General features: G+C 43.4%; 1 protein-coding gene across 1 annotated transcript in view; it reads left to right on the top strand.

Moving 5' to 3' along the window:
- LOC104936377 (chloride channel protein 1) overlaps positions 1–17757 on the top strand; it is a 40986-nt gene that overhangs the window by 19627 nt on the left and 3602 nt on the right. Inside the window, exons 12-24 of the mRNA XM_027286795.1 lie at positions 503–604; positions 770–854; positions 2576–2731; positions 7355–7424; positions 8827–8937; positions 9801–10014; positions 10177–10310; positions 10393–10484; positions 11195–11287; positions 11457–11544; positions 12675–12751; positions 15060–15104; positions 16580–16684. Of these exons, the coding sequence (XP_027142596.1) occupies positions 503–604; positions 770–854; positions 2576–2731; positions 7355–7424; positions 8827–8937; positions 9801–10014; positions 10177–10310; positions 10393–10484; positions 11195–11287; positions 11457–11544; positions 12675–12751; positions 15060–15104; positions 16580–16684 (1372 nt within the window). The remainder of the gene's footprint in view (positions 1–502; positions 605–769; positions 855–2575; positions 2732–7354; positions 7425–8826; positions 8938–9800; positions 10015–10176; positions 10311–10392; positions 10485–11194; positions 11288–11456; positions 11545–12674; positions 12752–15059; positions 15105–16579; positions 16685–17757) is intronic.

Raw genomic sequence — 17757 nt, 5'->3', positions numbered from 1 at the left:
CATGGCAGCATTTATGTGTGTGTGTGTGTGTGTGTGCAAACTTCCTAATGGACGAGATGGGAAACTGTTAATAAGTCAAACTTTATGCAAATGTAACATTTGAAATCCAATTAATAGATCCCTCTTTACCTCAGGGGAGGAAACCATGATACGATGATGTAATTTATCATCAGCCCTGGGATCAGAGTTCATGCATGTTGATGTGTGTTTTCAGCGTAAGAAGAACTATGTGCCATATACAGTACCTGTGCAACTACATGTGTTTTCTGTACAAACTCCTCGCATCACAGAGAGGTCAGTTACTGTACTGTAACAAAGTCAAGAAGCTACTTTAGAGGATGCAGCTTCCTAAATATACAATCTAATAATATCAGATCTCTCTCACATTTGTTGTTTTCAGTGGTACTAACTTTACTCCCTCACACCTCGTGTCTGTTCCCAGAGTGTTTCAGATGAATAAATGACTTAACCTGGCTAATGTGGCGTTCATCTGTGTGTGCAGGATCTCCTGCGGGTTCCTGGGAGCGTTCTTCGTCTATCTCAACAGACAGGTGGTGCTGTTCATGAGGCGACCCAACGCCATGACCCGCTTCCTGACCAAATAGTGAGTCTAAGTGTGTGTGTCAATAACGTAGATATTTTGAATATTTGAAGCTTAGTTACTAATGAGTAATCGTAGCTTCTGGATTTACTGTGTTTACATTACGTAGACGTTTTTGTTTGATTATTAAATATAATTGCACATCTTTTTTTCTGTTCTCCCTCCCAGCCGGCTGATCTTTCCCGCCGTAGTAACGCTGGTCATCGCCACCTTGACCTTCCCGCCTGGGTTTGGACAGTTCATGGCAGGAGAGGTCAGAGTTCACACCTTGTTATCCTTCATTCCTCTCGTGTAAACAAAGGAGAACCCGGGGCTTGTACTTCTGCATGTAGGAGCATGCGACGCTGACAGCTACAGAGAGGCGACGGACAAAAACCAGCAGTAAATTAAAAACCACACAGAAGCAAACAGTGGAAACTCATTTACATGTTTTAGAACAGAACCAGACACAGATAATTATGTTAAAGTGCGTCTGCTTCAGACCAACACACAGCAAAGAGCACTCAGCAACAATCCGTCAGATGTTTTATCTCTTTGGATTCCTTTGAGCGTCATCGCAGACCAGCAGATTTGATAAATATGATCCTGCTGGGTCCCCTTTGCTGATGCTACATCACAGGATTTTTGTGACCTCTCGCTGCCACCGGAGCCGTCGACATGAAGATGTTTCTCATGCACCTTTGAGAAGAAGTTTTCAAATCTCCACATGCATTTCTGCACAAAGCAACATTTTTGTCATTCAGGATATGAGCCGCATGCTCGGTTATTTAACAAACACAAATCTAGACTTGAATATTCTGAACACCATCAGTGTATTAATGTGCATCTGTGGCCTTACTGTGCTGTCAGTGCTCATGTTTATACATGAATGAATGGAAGCTGCACGTCTGCAGCGCTCTGTGCTGCATGCGCGGTACAAAGGGGCTTTTAAGGTGACGCTCGCAAATCAACAGCTCACACACACGCAGAGCTGAGAGCTAATCATGTGTTTCACAGACGCTCAGAATAGAGTGTGAACCAGGTGTGTGTGTATTAAATGTTGTTGTATTTATCCGCGTGCATATGTCGGTATCACCTGAACATGTTTTTTTTGCATGTCGTTCACACCCTGAAGCGATGTCTAAGTTTAAATCATCTCACTGACACTTTCCCTCCTTAAAAGAGTTCATTTAGCTTTTGTGGATTCAATTAAATCCTCCCAATCCAACATGATAGCACAGTGCTGAGTGACAGAAGGAGAGGAGATTAAATCCTACATGACTCGTGAACCAGACGTGAACCCTCGATTTCAAGAAGGCGCAGGAAAGCCTATTATTACACCGAGCTCCGTCGAGGCCGGAAGCCTTTTCACAGAGCGGCTCCTCGACACGATGAAAACTCGAGTAGGAAGTAAAAGTATTAAAAATTGAAAATGACGTTGGTGTTGTTGTTTTTTTTCCAGCAGTGGCGTTATGCAGATGCGGGAAGGCGCTGCGATTTGTGCCTCTAAGCAAATTCAGAGGCATCTATGCAAATGTGCAGCAGAATGGATGAAGTGAATTAGTCATTCATGACTCATCCAAAGAGAATGAGTCATTGGACACGGCCACCCGCACCCGTCTGCTTCCAGCTTTCTGGATGACTTCCTGCCTGTTTATCCCACTTGACTTTCTTCCTCCCTTCACTTTCTTTGTCTCTTTCTCCTCTTTCATCCACTTCCTCCTTGTCTCTTTTCCTCCCTCTGCTAAAATTCATCCTTGTCTCTTTGGCTTCTTTTCTACTCTTCCTCTCACATCCTTCCCTTTGCCTCTTCTTCTCAGTCACTTTTTCATTTTTCACATCTCTAATCCTTCTTTCTCTTTCCCTTCTTCACCCTCTTTTATCTCCGGTTTCCTTTACACACTTCACTTCCTCCCTCTTACATTCCTCTCCTCTTTCTTCCACTCTCCTCCACCCTTGTTCCCTCTTTGTCCCCATCCCTCCTTCCCTCTCCAGCTGATGCCCAGAGAGTGCATCAGTTCTCTGTTTGACAACTTTACGTGGACGAAGATTTCGGGATCTCCTCTTCCGGTCGGCCTGGGTCGCTCTGCTGCCTGGCTGCACCCCGATGTCAGCGTCTTCCTCATCCTGCTGCTCTTCTTCATCATGAAGGTCTGTGGTTAAACGGAAGTGTGTGTGTGTGTTTCTGTGTGTGTTTGGATTATACATGAGTGTGTGTGTGTGTGAGTGCAAGTGTCAGACTGAGTGTGTGTGTGTGTGTGTGTGTCTGGCTCCCTCTGACGTCAGCATTTTCGTCATCATCCTCGTCTTCATTAGGGACATTTGTTGCAGGTCACTCATGTTGTGTGTTGGTGACTGGGACATCTGTGTGTGTGTGTGTGTGTGTGTGTGTGTGTGTGTGTGTGTGTCCTTTCCTCCTCCTGTCCAAGGTCAACAGCAGGTTGCCAGCACTTTTAGTGTTCTTATGTTTTCTTGAAAACAGCTCTGCACACACACACACACACACACACACACACACACACACACACACACACACTGTCATTACCATAAAGACGCACACACGTGGTCCGGTGCTGAGTTGACTTGACTGTGAATCAGCAGAAAGTTGATGAAACTGTCTGTAAGAAATCCCATGATCACTGATTACATAATGACTAAGTCACAGTAACGAGGATAACACTACACAAACACCAGGTAACTGCTAAGTATGAAGTTGTCTGACCTTGACTGCTGTTAGTTATTGGTTTAATTAATGTGTATTGATTACTGACAGCGACTGATCGGGCTAATCAGCAGCTAATTGTATACGTGTCTTTAAACTCCTCTGAGAAAGACAGCGAGCGTTAATGTAACTTTAATATCAGAGCAGCTGCAGAGTGGAGTGATGCATGGAGCTAAAAATGTGTTTATAAGAAGAACTATAATAAGGAGCGTCATCGTGGGTGTAAATGTGATTGTTCAACGCAGCGTCAGGCTGGTGACAGAGGTTCAAAGAGACGAGGCAGCATGATAATACCTGCATCAGGTATAAAATCTGCCAAGGAACAGTCTAAAAATACAGACAATTACCTCCTGCAAAGGCGACGAATCGCTGCAGGTCGAAGCTCGTAAACTGGTGCACGGGCGACACAAAGATGCTGACGGCTGTCCGGTGGGAGTCACGAGGTCTCGTGCAGGCGCTGCGTGGTCATGTCATGTCCAAGCCCTTTTTTTTTTAAAGTGCAGTACCTGCTCTGGCTCATACAAATTAATGAGTGGTTTCATTAACATCCAGACAATGTCAGAGCAGAGGACCTCATCTGAAAACCTGATGACATTCAGAGCAGAGCTGAGAATAATTACACCTGATCCAAAATCGGATCAGATACAGAGAGAGCAGCATGATTCACCATCAATTAATGAGCAGCCACAAAATGCATATCATCTTCTCTCATCTCTGCGTGCCTCAGAAACGTTTCTCCTGTGAGTTTGATGTACGAGTCTGCTTGGATCCTCTCAGGTGTTCAGATATTAACAAACAGACGCAGGACTCACAGGAGTGATGTAAACCTGTGAAGGTTCGTTCAGTAGATCTAACCACAACTGCAGACAGTTCAGCAGACTAACAGGACAATGAAGGCCGAGGCTTTTAAAATCAATAGGTAACCTATTTTTATACTTTTCTAAAAAGATTACATGAAGCAACAACTTTCTGACAGTGAAGTCATCATCTAGTTTTTATCCTGACGACCAGACGAAAGCTGTCCCGAGGGCAAAGGCGAACTCCTATAGCCTTCCTATATTCATGCTGTTTTTGTCAATCTGTCCACCCGCGGTATTGTTCCAAGCTCAAGTTGTTTCATGTATGAAAAACCCAGACAGACAAAGTCTGATCTCTGAATACTCCGAGTCCCGACCCGCCTACAGTCTGCTGGCTGCTGCAGAAAACAGCACCAAGCTGTCGCTGCCTCCTGTCTGCTGAGCTCAAGCAGAGAAGAGAAGAAATCAAACTTTCTACATTGTGTTCATGCCCAGTGTTTGTTTTCGCAGTCTGCAGAACAGTCATGTTCAGGTTCTGCCCTGCTCTGGGTGACCTGTAATAGAGATTTAACGCACTGCGTCTGTAAAGGTGAATCCCCTAAAGACAAACGAAGAAAATACTGACCCCAGTGCAGCTTTTCTGTTTCTTTGTGACTGTAAAAAAGGCAGTTTTTCTTATCTCACCTGTCCGACAATGGACAACCACAGAAAAGAGAGCGCTTTGATAGCTTTTAAATCTTTTAGCTGCAGAAAAGCATACAAACGAGATTTTACCATCAAGAAGTGATCATACATGTATCTTTTTCATATATAAATGAATCCTGAGATTATTTTTATAGATTCCCTCTCTGTACAGTTCAGCACTAATTGATTTCCAAAATAATTTGAAAAAAGTTCTAACCATCATTTCCCCTCGGACAGTACCTTTTGTTATTCTGTGCTGTCTAAAGTCAAATGAGGCAGAAATGCCACATATTAAAAAAAAAATCCTATCAACAGGAAATTAAAGCCTGTCACTCAGCATCACACACTGCATTGCTTTAGTCATGGTGTTTCTCGGTTGAGCAGAGCGACTCCCTGTAGAGAAAACTTAATTCAACCAAAACTGAGAGCAGCTGGCTGGTAAAACTACTCTCTGCACACACACACACACACACACACACACACACACACACACACTGCTGCTGTCAGCCTTTCTCTTAATAGATACTCAAACACACACACTCTCTCTCCCACATGTGTTTATGCTTCTATCCCCGTCTCACTGTCTCCAACATCATGAGTCTCTCTTTGTCTGCAAACCTCAGGAAGGCTTCAAATCTACAGTAAGACCAGTTTGACTAAATGAAATAACCCTAACTGAATCCACACAGTGTGTAATATGTAGTCCAACTGGAGGAAATGCACATTGTGCATGGCATCTTGCAGAAAATGTGAGAGTCCACATTGGAGTATCAGTAGATAATAACATAAAAAAAACAAATTTCAAAATGTATAAATTTAATCATTTAAGTGGGTCCACCTGCTGCAAAACAAGCAATTATGTCTTTATTGGTGGTAAACATCAGCACTGTAATGAGAAAACCTACCACAGGTCAAAACAATCCGCTCAAACATTTAATGTTACGTAATCGAAGGTGAGATTTGCTTCAGGCATCAGGTGTCGTGGTGGAACGGGAACTATAGTCCCGAGCAGCTGTGATTAAAATGTCTGAAGGAGAAGATTATTATCCTGGACTGCATTTAATTTCTGCTGGGATTTCTCTGTTCACTGTCCATCATCACCAAGGTAACAGATACAATTTATGAAGTGCTACCTGGCACGAGGTCATGTGGATTATAGGAAAAGGTCACAGTGTTTTTCTAACAAGCAAGATACTTGTGACACCGTGTGATTCGTGAAAATCTAAAAGAAATATCAGAAGATGAGTGTGAGAGTCGTATCATCCTTGTCATTGACACTGGAAGTCGTAGTTATTTGACTTTACATCCATCGGTCTCTCTTTATCCGCGTTGTTCTCTGTCAAACAGCTGTGCTGACACTGTGTCAGTGTTGCTGCTGCCATCTATCTCAGCGTCCCTGACACTGATGAAAGAGTGCTGAACGCCGAGCGCGTGCCTGCTTTTAGTATGTTGTGTGTTTCTGCACGATTGTGTTTGCCTGTCAGGATTAAACGCGGAGGAGGAGACATCGAGAGCAGTCCTCTCTTGTCATCAGCGTAGCAGCCGCCCTGTGAGAGACGTGCTAATGAGTTTTTATCTTGTACCACAGTAATTAAGTTCTCAAACGATGATGACAAATGATGTGTGGAATAGTAATCCAGACTGTTAAAAAATGCTCATGCGGTGTTTCTCGCCATTCCCTTCAAATCAAAATGAGAAAGGCCCAGTATGTGGTGCCTGTGGAGGGGTGCTGGGGAAACACACACACTCCCTCACACACACACACACCAAAAATCCAGAGCGTGTGTAAAGGTAATCATTATCTCTGATGAGCGCTCGGCAGCCAGGAACAAAGTCTGTTATTAGGCGAGCTATTTTGAAGTTACATTCTGATGAACACAGAAATTGTTTGGAGACAAACATTGCCAAGCGACGTGCGGCGGCTGAGTTCAGCGTGCACGTTCGATCTCTTCACCCGCTCAGTCCTGCACGGTCACACGTGTGTCTGGGTGCCACCCGGCACAGCGACAGCACTCTGCAGCTACACTGGAGCAGCTGTTGATTAAGTGCCTTGCTCAAGGACACCCAAGGGTGATTGGATCCCCTCCCTCGCCACGTACACATGCACACGCAGACAGATTTTTTTCCGATTCTCCACTTCTCTAACTCATCAAGCTGTGACCAAATAAGATTTTCTCTCTCTCTCTCTCAATCAAAAGAAAAATCAGAGACTCAAAAGGGTGCAAGGACTTCACATCACTGCCATTGCTATGCAACGCAACATCTTGGAAGCAATCTAATTAGCGTTAGGTGGATAACTCGAAGCAACAAAGGAGATATTATTGTAGATGAAGAGGAGAGGAGAGAAAAACAGCTGTTGACCTGTTTGCTCTTGAAAGAGATGAAGAGACTGAAGCTTGTCAAACGGAGAACATCGACACTGATTCAACGTTTCCAGAGTTTCCTGCTGTGAACAACTAGTTCTTCTGATCGAGGCCGCGCCTCTGCCGAGTTTAAAGCATGCTCTGTTCTTATTTCAGTTCATCAATAGTTCCCTCGTCTGAAAAGCGTCTCATGTTTCTTGTCTTGCAGTTCTGGATGTCTGCCGTGGCCACCACCATGCCCATACCGTCCGGAGCCTTCATGCCTGTCTTCATACTGGGTGAGCAGAAACACCTGACACCTTTGGTGTCGCATGAAGACGAAGACTGTAGAGTTGTGCTGCATAAACTTAAAAAAAAACAAACTTTAATGAATAAACTTTTAATGTTGTTTGTTATATCTGAACGAACATTTCCCACTGTTTATATTTGATATCAGTTTCTTATTATTCAGATCAGCAGTTCAGAAATCTGAATGTTTATCTGCAGTAGTTTGCAGTTCATCTGTTGTTGTTTTTCCAGCACGTGACCTTTACCAACGCTCGACTTTAAATGCAAACAATGTCACAAACCGCCTCAGGAAATGCGACACACCGGATTTAAAATAAGAGTTATTTTCTAAATGTAAACACAAATCATAAGACATGCTGTAAAAGGACAGAGTGAAGCGAGCACAGGGCCAGGTGAGCTTAAACAGCTGATGACCCTCCTATGTCAGCCAAATGCCTGCTGAGGCTGGCCGGGACAGAGGGAAGGGCGTCACGACAACCTTTAATGAATAAACTCTAGGAGTGTGTGTGTGTGTGTGTGTCTCTGTGGTTTTAAACGTGGCCTTCAGTTTCAGCGAGCATCGGAATCTTGTTAAATGAGACACAAACTTTGTTTTTCTGTGTCTCGCTGACGTGATGTTTTGGACGTCGTCCTGTTGGAAGTGATTTTTCTTTCATCAGCCTGCCCGCCATCTGCTGCCACCAGAAACACTGATGACTTTACTTCTGTTGGCTCCGATGACAAACACAGAAAAATGCAGTTAAGAGACAAACCGAGGCTTTTTTTGTCTAAGTTATTCTTACAGATTAACGTGATTATTTCATTATAGTAACATGGCCCAGAATCACAGAATCTGACTCTAGTTTTAAGATGCTCTCAGTGTAGGGCGGGCGATTTTATCAAAGTTTAGTTTTAAATTATGATTTTGGCTTCCAGCTACGAGGAAAACAAGAAAATCTAGATAAAATGAATAATATTCTGCGTTTTATCTCCGGATATGAACCCAGCACAACACTTTCCTGTACAGTGGTTCTGTTTCGCCCCTCCCTGAAAGCCCAAACTCACTTTCAGCCACGCTATTCAAGCCCCTGACTCCCCCAGTCGGGGAGTTTGGCACCCAGAGGCGTGCAGAGGGTAACCAGGGGGGAGCTGCTGCACTGTGGGGACGTATGTGCCTGTTTGGGACAAGACTGTGATGATATAAGTCGCATGTAGCGCGAGGGCAACTGCATGAAATTTGAAATGAATATTTGCGTTAAGTAATAATTTTCTCAGTCAAGATGAGGATTTTGGATAAAAGAACCAGAGAGCGTCAAACTGTGACTGTCCTCTGTGTTCACATCTTTTATCTTTTATTTTGAAAGTGCATTTCCTTCTAGCACTTTGAAAGGTCACCCTTGTTTCCTCTTGTAGGAGCTGCGTTCGGCAGGCTCGTTGGGGAGATCATGGCCACGCTGTTTCCTCACGGGATCGTGTTTGATGGCATCCTTTACCGCATCATCCCCGGAGGGTACGCAGTCATTGGTCAGTCTCCCTCTCCTCCTCTCAGCCATCAGTGTATTCCACCTTAACACAGTGTGAGAACACAGAGCAGTCTGTCATATAATCCAGACACAAATAATCATCAGTGCATGTTTTAAATACCATGGAAGCCTTACTGTCAAGCTGTCCACCTCCCCTCTGCTCCTCCCTGTGCTCCTCTCTGTCATCCTTCAACTTGTCAGCAATGGTCAACTTGTCCTCTTCCTTCTCTCCTGTCACTTCTCTCATCTTCCTCCTCTTCTAACTTCTCCTCCTCCTCTCCTGTCAACCTCTCCGGCCCTCTAGTTGTCAGTCGTTGTCAAATTGTCCTCCCCGCCTAATCTTCCTCATCTCCCTCCTCCTCCTCCTCCTTTGTCATCTTCTCCCTCCTCCTCTTCCTCCTTTCCATCAGAGCATGTGGCCACTTTGCACTGACAGTTAAATGTCACCGTGGGTTCCCTCTGCTGTCCTCACCTCAGCCACTGACCCAGAAATGTAGCTTTCTTTCAAACCTCCCTCCTGTTGCCCTACAGTCCCTCCTCTTTCTCCCTTTCTTGCGTTACTCCCTCCCTTCCTGCTCTGTCCTGTGTTTCATCCTTTTTATCCATCGCTCTGTTATTCTTCTCTCCGGTATTTTCTTTTGACCTTTGTCTGCTTCCTGTCTCCCGTCACGTAGCTTCTTATTCATCTATTGTTTTCCTTCTGGACGCTTTCATGAAACTTTAGTTTTTTCACTCAGCAGTGTTTTCTTTTCCCCTCATCCCTTCATCATTTCACCTTTTCATTACCTACTTCTGTATCTTTCTTTGACCCCATCCTTCCCTTCTCTATCCAACCTTCACCATCCCATCCCGTGTCTCTAACAGGAGCGGCAGCCTTGACCGGGGCTGTGACTCACACCGTGTCCACAGCGGTTATCTGCTTCGAGCTGACAGGTCAGATCTCCCACATCCTGCCCATGATGGTGGCAGTAATCCTGGCCAACATGGTGGCTCAGGGCCTGCAGCCGTCCCTGTACGACTCCATCATCCAGGTCAAGAAGCTGCCGTACCTGCCGGAGCTCGGCTTTGGCCACATGAGGTTTGTGTTGTTTCTCAAAACGCTCAACGATTAATGGATTTTTTGGTTCTTGAAAGCTCCTTGAAGAATTCATCAAGCAAACCTGACTGACTCATACGATGTGTTGTGTAACTAGTGTTTCTAAGTTGTGACAGTCCACCTCTGCCTCTGTGTGTCCTACAGCCAGTACAACATCTTTGTAGAAGACATCATGGTGACAAAGGTGAAGTTTATATCGTCTCAGTCCACGTACAGAGAGGTCAAACTCCTGCTGGACTCCTCCTCGCTCAAATCAATCCCACTGGTCGACTCAAAAGGTGAGAGAGTAGATTATGAATTTATGAAAGAAGCCATGAGAATAAGCATGGTGGTTCAAGTCATTTCTCCTCCTGCTTCCAGATTCTATGATCCTATTGGGCAGCATTGACAGGTTGGAGCTTCTGGCTCTCTGTGATTGGTGGCTGTCACCAGAGAGAAGGCTCCTGATGCAGGTGAGAGGCCTGAGTGTGTCCACACTGTGTTCAGTGTCTTATTCAAGGACTACCTGAAAAATATTATACAAACTTCATGTTTACACTGCTCATCACATCCTGCGGCTTGTTTGCTTTGCAGACATGAAAGTTATTGTTCATGCAGTTACATTTTTAAGCCTCGTGCCTTGTTTGTGGCTGTTTTGCCCGTGTTTCCATAGAAACACAGATCATGATACCAAACTAAAAAGGTGTTAAGATGTCGTGGTTTAAATCTTACATACTCTCCTGAATACAATACCAGGATCTCATCCTGCCCTCAGACCCCTCATCCAAACGATAAATAAGGTTTCATACATGTGGCTCAGTTTGCCCGGTGAAAGACCGCCCGACATATTTTAGTGTAAGCAGCCGACGGATACAGACTGGATTAACTAAAAGTAGCTTTGTCAGTGTTGTCAGACAGAGGCGGGCGTAACGGTGAGACACAACAATGTTTTTCTTCCAGAATCAGAATCAGGCTCATCGCCACGAATCTTTTCACGTCCAAGGAATTTGTTTTGGTGAATTGATGCCCAACAATCATAATTACATGTCTTCTTTCCGACTAGTTGAAATAAAACGCCCATTTTTATTTATTTTATTTATTTTTCTTCACTTTGGCAGTATAATATTGTGATGTTGTGCCAACGCCGGTTTATATTGATCTGTTTACCTGGATTTGGATTCAGGGTCGGAGCCTGCAGGAGCAGAACCTGCCTCACAAACACAGCTGGGAGTCCTTTGCTTTCGTTGATGAGGAGGAAGAGGAGGATGGGGAGAAGGTAGAGCTTTGATCTGAGCCTTCACAGTCCAATGATAGATGTCCTACTGTCACAGAAAACACCTGAGCTGAAAGCATTTTTATCTCCTCTGTTCACCTTTTCTCATTGTTTGGAAGGGTGCTTTATAATTAAGACTTACTTAGTCATGACTATTTGTCTATGTCTGCAGGGCAGCCCGGTGCAGGAGGAGAGGAACGGCCCTCTGCCTCCTCCAAAGCCTCAGGAGCCTTCCTCAAACCACACTGCTCCTGTTCCTGGTGAGCTGAGCGTTGTTTTATCTCAGCGGAGGTCTCATAGTCATACATTATCTCTGCACGAGCTGCCTCTGGGAAAAGGAATACAAGAAATTAGCATAGTCTTAATGCCATGTGATGAAAGCATGCACGGTTTTTCAGGTTTACTTTCTGCAGTTCTGTGTACTTCAAGTTCCTGTAGAAGTTGCGAACCACCTGAACGTCCAGATAAATGTAGAAACAAATCAAACTTTGGAGGACAATTACAGTTTCTGATCTCTTTTCCTTCTCTTGGTTACACTTGTGGATCTGTCTGACAGGGAGTCCAGGCCGGGCAATGAAAGCCTTATGGGGCTTGTCATCGTAATATTGATTCCTTAAGACAAGTTTTGCTCAGTCGGGTGATGTAAGAGGGTTTATTCTTTGCTCGGTCTCTCCTCCTTCTCCTCACAGAAATATGTCAACTGATATGACTAAGCATTTAGTCAGAGCCCAGATGGTCTCTGAAGCTCAGCAGGTTCTCATATGTGTTAAGTACATTAGTGCCCGGAGGACACGGACACATCTCGTCGGTGCTTATGAAATATGTGAAAGAGAAAATATGGGATTGTTACACAATCTGCAGAGCAACAGCCGAAGTTTATTTAAGACGCACGCCTCACGTTTTCTTCCCTTAACACACCCCAACACTAAACTAAAGGTTAAAATCATCAGTTTTATTAATTAGTCAGCCTTTCACACTGTTCGTCACGTTTACTTGAACAAGTTTTTTTTTGTCTCGGACCTCAACAGATGTCAAACATTGCAACAAATAACTTTGTAACCCCAACAGCAATGAGGGACGGTTTGGCAGCATGTTCACCGCAAGTAACCAGATGGGGTGTGTGTGTGTGTGTGTGTGTGTGTGTCACTTGTGGCACAATAAACTCTTCAGTAGCCTATCACACATAACAACAGACAGTCTCCCACTGAAACGGTATCCAGGCAACAACAATAAAGAGTTGCTCAGGGTTGTCACAGTTTCTCAAAACCTCCATTTGCAGTTTGTTTTTTTCTTGCCAGAAGCTTTAAGAAGCTGCGTTCGTATAATTTATCGACCTTCACCTGCTGCATCTCCCTCTCCACCCCTCTCTGTCTCTCTCTCTCTGAAACAGGTCATCTACAGTCTGTGAGGAAAACACTCAGGAATCTCTTCACCTCTACGAGCAGACAGACAGAGGGACAGTCACAGGTGTGTGTGTGTGTGTGTGTGTGTGTGTGTGTGTGTGTTCATGCTCTTTCATTGTGTGTCTGGCCAGTTTTAAGTTGGGATGTGTAGTCGAGTACTCGCGAAAAACACCGTGGGACGGGAATTTGCAGGTTAGTCCTCGGTGTCACTCCCTTGCTCTTGTAGTTGTCGTTCACTGCGATAGTAGCTTCTTAGATAGATAGATAGATAGATAGATAGATAGATAGATAGATAGATAGATAGATAGATAGATATACTTTATTTATCCCAAGCTGGGAAATTATAGTGCAGCAGCAGCATTACACAAAGTGACAAGTGACAACATAAAATAAAAATATACTGTAAAGCAAACTATACATAATAAAATATCAAAAAAGCAATAGTAAATACGATAAAATAAAATATATTGTAACGAACCAACAAATAAACGAAAGTTTAAAAAACACGACGGGAGCTGCGGCCACAGGCTGCCGCCTCGCACAGCGCCAGGTGGCTAGAAGAATACTTTGTTGATCCCTCGAGGGGGAAATTCACATATATAAGCTCGAAATACAACCACACACACACACACGCACACACACATGCACAAAAGGCTCATAGACATGCAAATGTGTGGAGATGTTGGAGTGAACGGCAGCCACGCCCAGGGAGCAGTTATGGGTTTGGTACCCAACAGGTGAACACCCTCCGGGCTCCTAGCACAAAGTTGAATCTACTTTTCTGAGGTACTTCCAAACATCTTTTCAGATGAATGTGTGACTGTAAGCGTTGAACTTTTCTGTACTCGAGTACTCGCACCCATCCTCAGCTCTGAGCATACTTAAGCAAAAGCCCTCTTAGCATTCTGTGCCTGCTCGGGATGTCGTGTCGCTCTCGTGTTTTATGTCTTTGTAAACCTTTGTGCCCTTCTCTCTGTTCGGCTAACTATTTAGGGATGTCTGGAGTGTACTCAGTCGCCAAGAAATCTTCCCTTGTGCTATGAATCATTGAAATGCAAATAACCCCCCCACAACCATTTGGCAACGCCATCCCAAAACCACGTCCTCGCACTGGCACTGCGAGGGTATAAATATTTATCCATTATTTTTGCAGACTGAATTTTTCATTATGGGTCTGCTTTCTATTCAGACGGTCTCACGCTTATCTGATTGACAGGGGCACATGAATACACAACTGCTCCCTCATCCTCAGACAAACTCCCCGGGGTCGAGCTTCTTTTCTTTTCTTTCCCCCCTCCCAACTATCTCTCATATGGAAATGGAGACGCCAGATACTGGAGGTAGAGTTGTTATTCAGCTTGGCAGTGAGCCTGGCTCGCAGGGAAAGCAATACATGTCATCTGTTTATTCCAGGAATGAAAACCACATTGGAAATAAGCATATGCTTGTAAGCTTGCAAGATTACAATTTGATTTCTGCCGTGCTCACTGCTGCGGCTTGTGAATTACCAGTCTGATTCCCTATTATGTTTCCGGATTCAATCCTATTCCTGCATGGGGATTGTTTTTACAGCTGCGTGCCACATTTCCACAGCCCTGAATATCAAATAGACTCCAGCAATCAAACCAAACCGTGGCTGTATTCTGGCTGTGAATGAGGTATTTGTCTCCTTGCGGTGGCAGGTAACCAGACACTGACCTTTAGAATATTATCTGGCTGCTGTAATAACGTCCACATCTTGTTAATTCTTGCGTTACCATAATCTCTGCAGTTGATAAACAATACAAGTGTCAAACCTTCACTTCATTCATTTAAAAAAAACAAAAGTTAGCTCTGTTAGTAAGTTGTCATTACCGCTGTTGCTTCAAGGACAGAAGCAGCTGCCCCGACAGCGAGTGAACGAATGAGGGACGCAGCGCTGATAAATTGAGTTTCACAAAACAGGTCACAGCAGGTGTCGGCCTGAGTCTCACCTTCTGCATCCAGTTTACTCACAAAGCTGCTGGAGGTGAAAGATGAGCAGCAGCCGGATTACAAAAAATGTCTTATTGTAATTTGTCACAATCGCTGTGAAAAAAAAGCCGAAATACAATTTGAGATATGAAATATTGTATTTTAAGAGTAAAACAAGCAATATTCAAACTATATTTCATACATTAAAATGTATTATTATCTAGTAATCAGACTGTATAACTCTGAAGAAACATGAAACAGATTGTACTCCTCTCATGTTAGATTCAGACGAGGCTTTGTGGATTTAGAGGTGACACCCAGCCCGGCTCAGAGGGACACGAGTGACACAGGATGTTTTTATAAAATCACTCACAAACATGTCTCATCTCTCATCTGTCTCTTCCTTTTTTTGTCTCCAGGAGCCCTGTCCTCCTCCCCTGTCAGACACCATGACACCAGAGGAGGTATGGTAATGACATGAAATGACATTTACATGAAATGTCTGTTTAATTATTTACAGCGTGCTGATCAAACACAATCCAGACTCCAAAAGAAGTTGGGACGGTGTGTGAAATGTGTTTAATGTTAAAACTTTTTTGTTAAATATAAACTCATTCTGCAACATGTTGCAAAAAGTTGGAACAGGGGCAACAAAAGACTGAAAACACACCTAAACAGGTTAATAACAGGTGATCGTATCATGATTTAATATGAAATTCACCACTTTGTGAAAACTTACTTTGATAAATAGTCAAACTGTTTTAAGAACAATGTTTTTTAACACACAATTACATATTTACAATCCATAAAATCAGTAAAATATTCAGAGAATTCATAAAAATCTTAGTTTGTAAGGGCGGGGGGAATCATCTCTGTCATTTCCTTCAGTTTTACATTTTTAAAAAGCATCCCAACTTTTTTTTTGGAGTCCAAGTAACAAATGTGTAGCTCCTCTGATGACTGACAGCAAAGTCTGTTGATTATTATTCAGTGCTGTGAGCATCAACATTTAATTTCCTTTAGTTTAGTTTAGTTTAGTTTAGTTTAGTTGGGGTAGCAGCAGGAATCTCATAAAGGACAACCAAGAAATATAAACATGACTAAATATGAGAAGACATTAACTCGAGTGAACCGGCTGAGAGAAAATCGCATTTTAAAAAATGACAAGGTTGTGTCTGTAATAGGACATGACGTGTGTTTCAAGCTTAAAGCAGCTGCTCTGAGCTCATTTCAGTTAAGATGTGACCTTTGAGGTTTTCATATCATCTAATCAGTGCTGGCAAATCTGAATATTAGCATTCAAATCTGTGGCACGTGTAGGTCACAGGTGTTGGAGATCTGTGTCACATTTCAGGAGAGATGAACTCAGCCAGAATTGTAAATGAGACATCTCTCCTTTTTTTTTTTATGTGAAGAGCACCAGAACAATATTGTGCCCTACAGTCCTGTTTTGTCTGCTGCTCTCTCTTTACTCTTCCTGGCACTTTCCCAAAATGCCCCATAACATCGCCCTGTAAATTCTCCGAGCCTGTTGGCCCCGTCACAGCAGGCTGAGGCTCGTAGGTAAAATCCATAGAGAGGCTAAAAGGTGTCAGACATCCTAAATCTCAGAGGGGAGAGCAGTGACATGCAAGGACGCAGCTCAGGGTTTCAAGGTTTTTCACAGCTGGAAAACTCCGTCATAGCTAACTACCTTCTCCCTTCTGCAGCCACACACACACACACAGTGTTACCCAGACACAGTAATTAATTTAATGGTGAATAATGTTTTAATCATGTGCTACACTGAATATATACGAGCCGTCACACTGTAAAAACAAACGCTTATAGTCACCTCTGGATGAACTTACACATTTAAATGGAAGCAGCGATTTCTCCCGACTCTAACCGATGCCGGCCCGCCCACCTCTCTGACCTTGTTTGTTATTTGCTGCCGCAGATCAAAGCGTGGGAAGAGGGAGAGACGGACAAGCCGATGGAAATCGATGAGATACGAGTGGACCCTTCCCCTTTCCAGCTGGTTGAGAGAACGTCATTACACAAGGTTGGTGGGGAAAGATAAACAGACGTCGTGGAGGTCAGCAGATGTTTGAATCGGTTTGAGAGTTCGAGAGGATGGTGGGGTTATTAAAATAACTGATGAATCTATTGGTTGAACATTTAAAGGTTCAGTGTCTCTCATGGAAACACACTGAGGCAGCAGACTTGTTAAACTGTGCTTATTTTGCATAGCAGGAGCCGGTACTTTAAAACACCACGTGGTACCTTTTTTAAATTTCCTTTTCCAAAATAAAGTCAACATTAAAATATTAAAACTATCCTGCAGTTATGTTATTTGAATATAGAAGTTATTAAAATTATTAAAAAGTGGTTTAAAGGACGCTGTAATCGTGTTTATGCAAAGGATACTTTTGCTAAATTAGTATTAAAATTATAATTTATATGACCATCTTCACTGGAAACATCAGTTACGCTCGTCCTTGCTGTTCTTCCATCACTTGCTGCTGAAACATTAAAGACAAAGTGAGCTCCGCTCTCAGCAGGAGGTTTCCCGTTTCATAAAGAAACATGCTCCTCTGCTTTTCCGGTGTCATGCACAGTAACAACATCTGCATATGAGCCGCAGTCAGTCCTTACACATCTAACAACCTCATTTCCATCTCTGTTTAAATCGAATGTAAAAATATTTCATTTCAATCAAATTTTAGCACTAAATCATCACAGAGGTTATCTGTTATTACATCATCATTAGTATGAAATTACTGAGATGGACAGCATCTTTATTTCAAACCATAAATTCCCTGTGGACAGGAGTTTATTTTGTTTTTTATTATACAAGCAAAGAAAGGTATAAATGGAGTTGGGCACATGGAGCAGTCTTTTGTTGGTGTCCTCGCACTCAGCTCCTCAGCTTGTTTACTTCAGTAACGTCTCATTCAGCCAAGGACGTGGGTAACCTTGACAGAGGAGCACATGAAAACACTCAGTGAAGACTTATTCACACAGTGTCGCCTGTGACGGGTGTGTGAGGATAGTCTTCACAGCAAACAGGTAATAATGAATGCAGTTCAAAAACAAGCTTAAAGTCCAGCAAGTTGAGGAAATCCAGCGATGTAG

Source organism: Larimichthys crocea, chromosome XIII (assembly GCF_000972845.2).
Source record: "Larimichthys crocea isolate SSNF chromosome XIII, L_crocea_2.0, whole genome shotgun sequence".
Taxonomy (NCBI): Eukaryota; Metazoa; Chordata; class Actinopteri; family Sciaenidae; genus Larimichthys; species Larimichthys crocea.
Note: the sequence above shows the minus strand (reverse complement) of the source record. Positions and strands in the feature narration are given on the sequence as shown.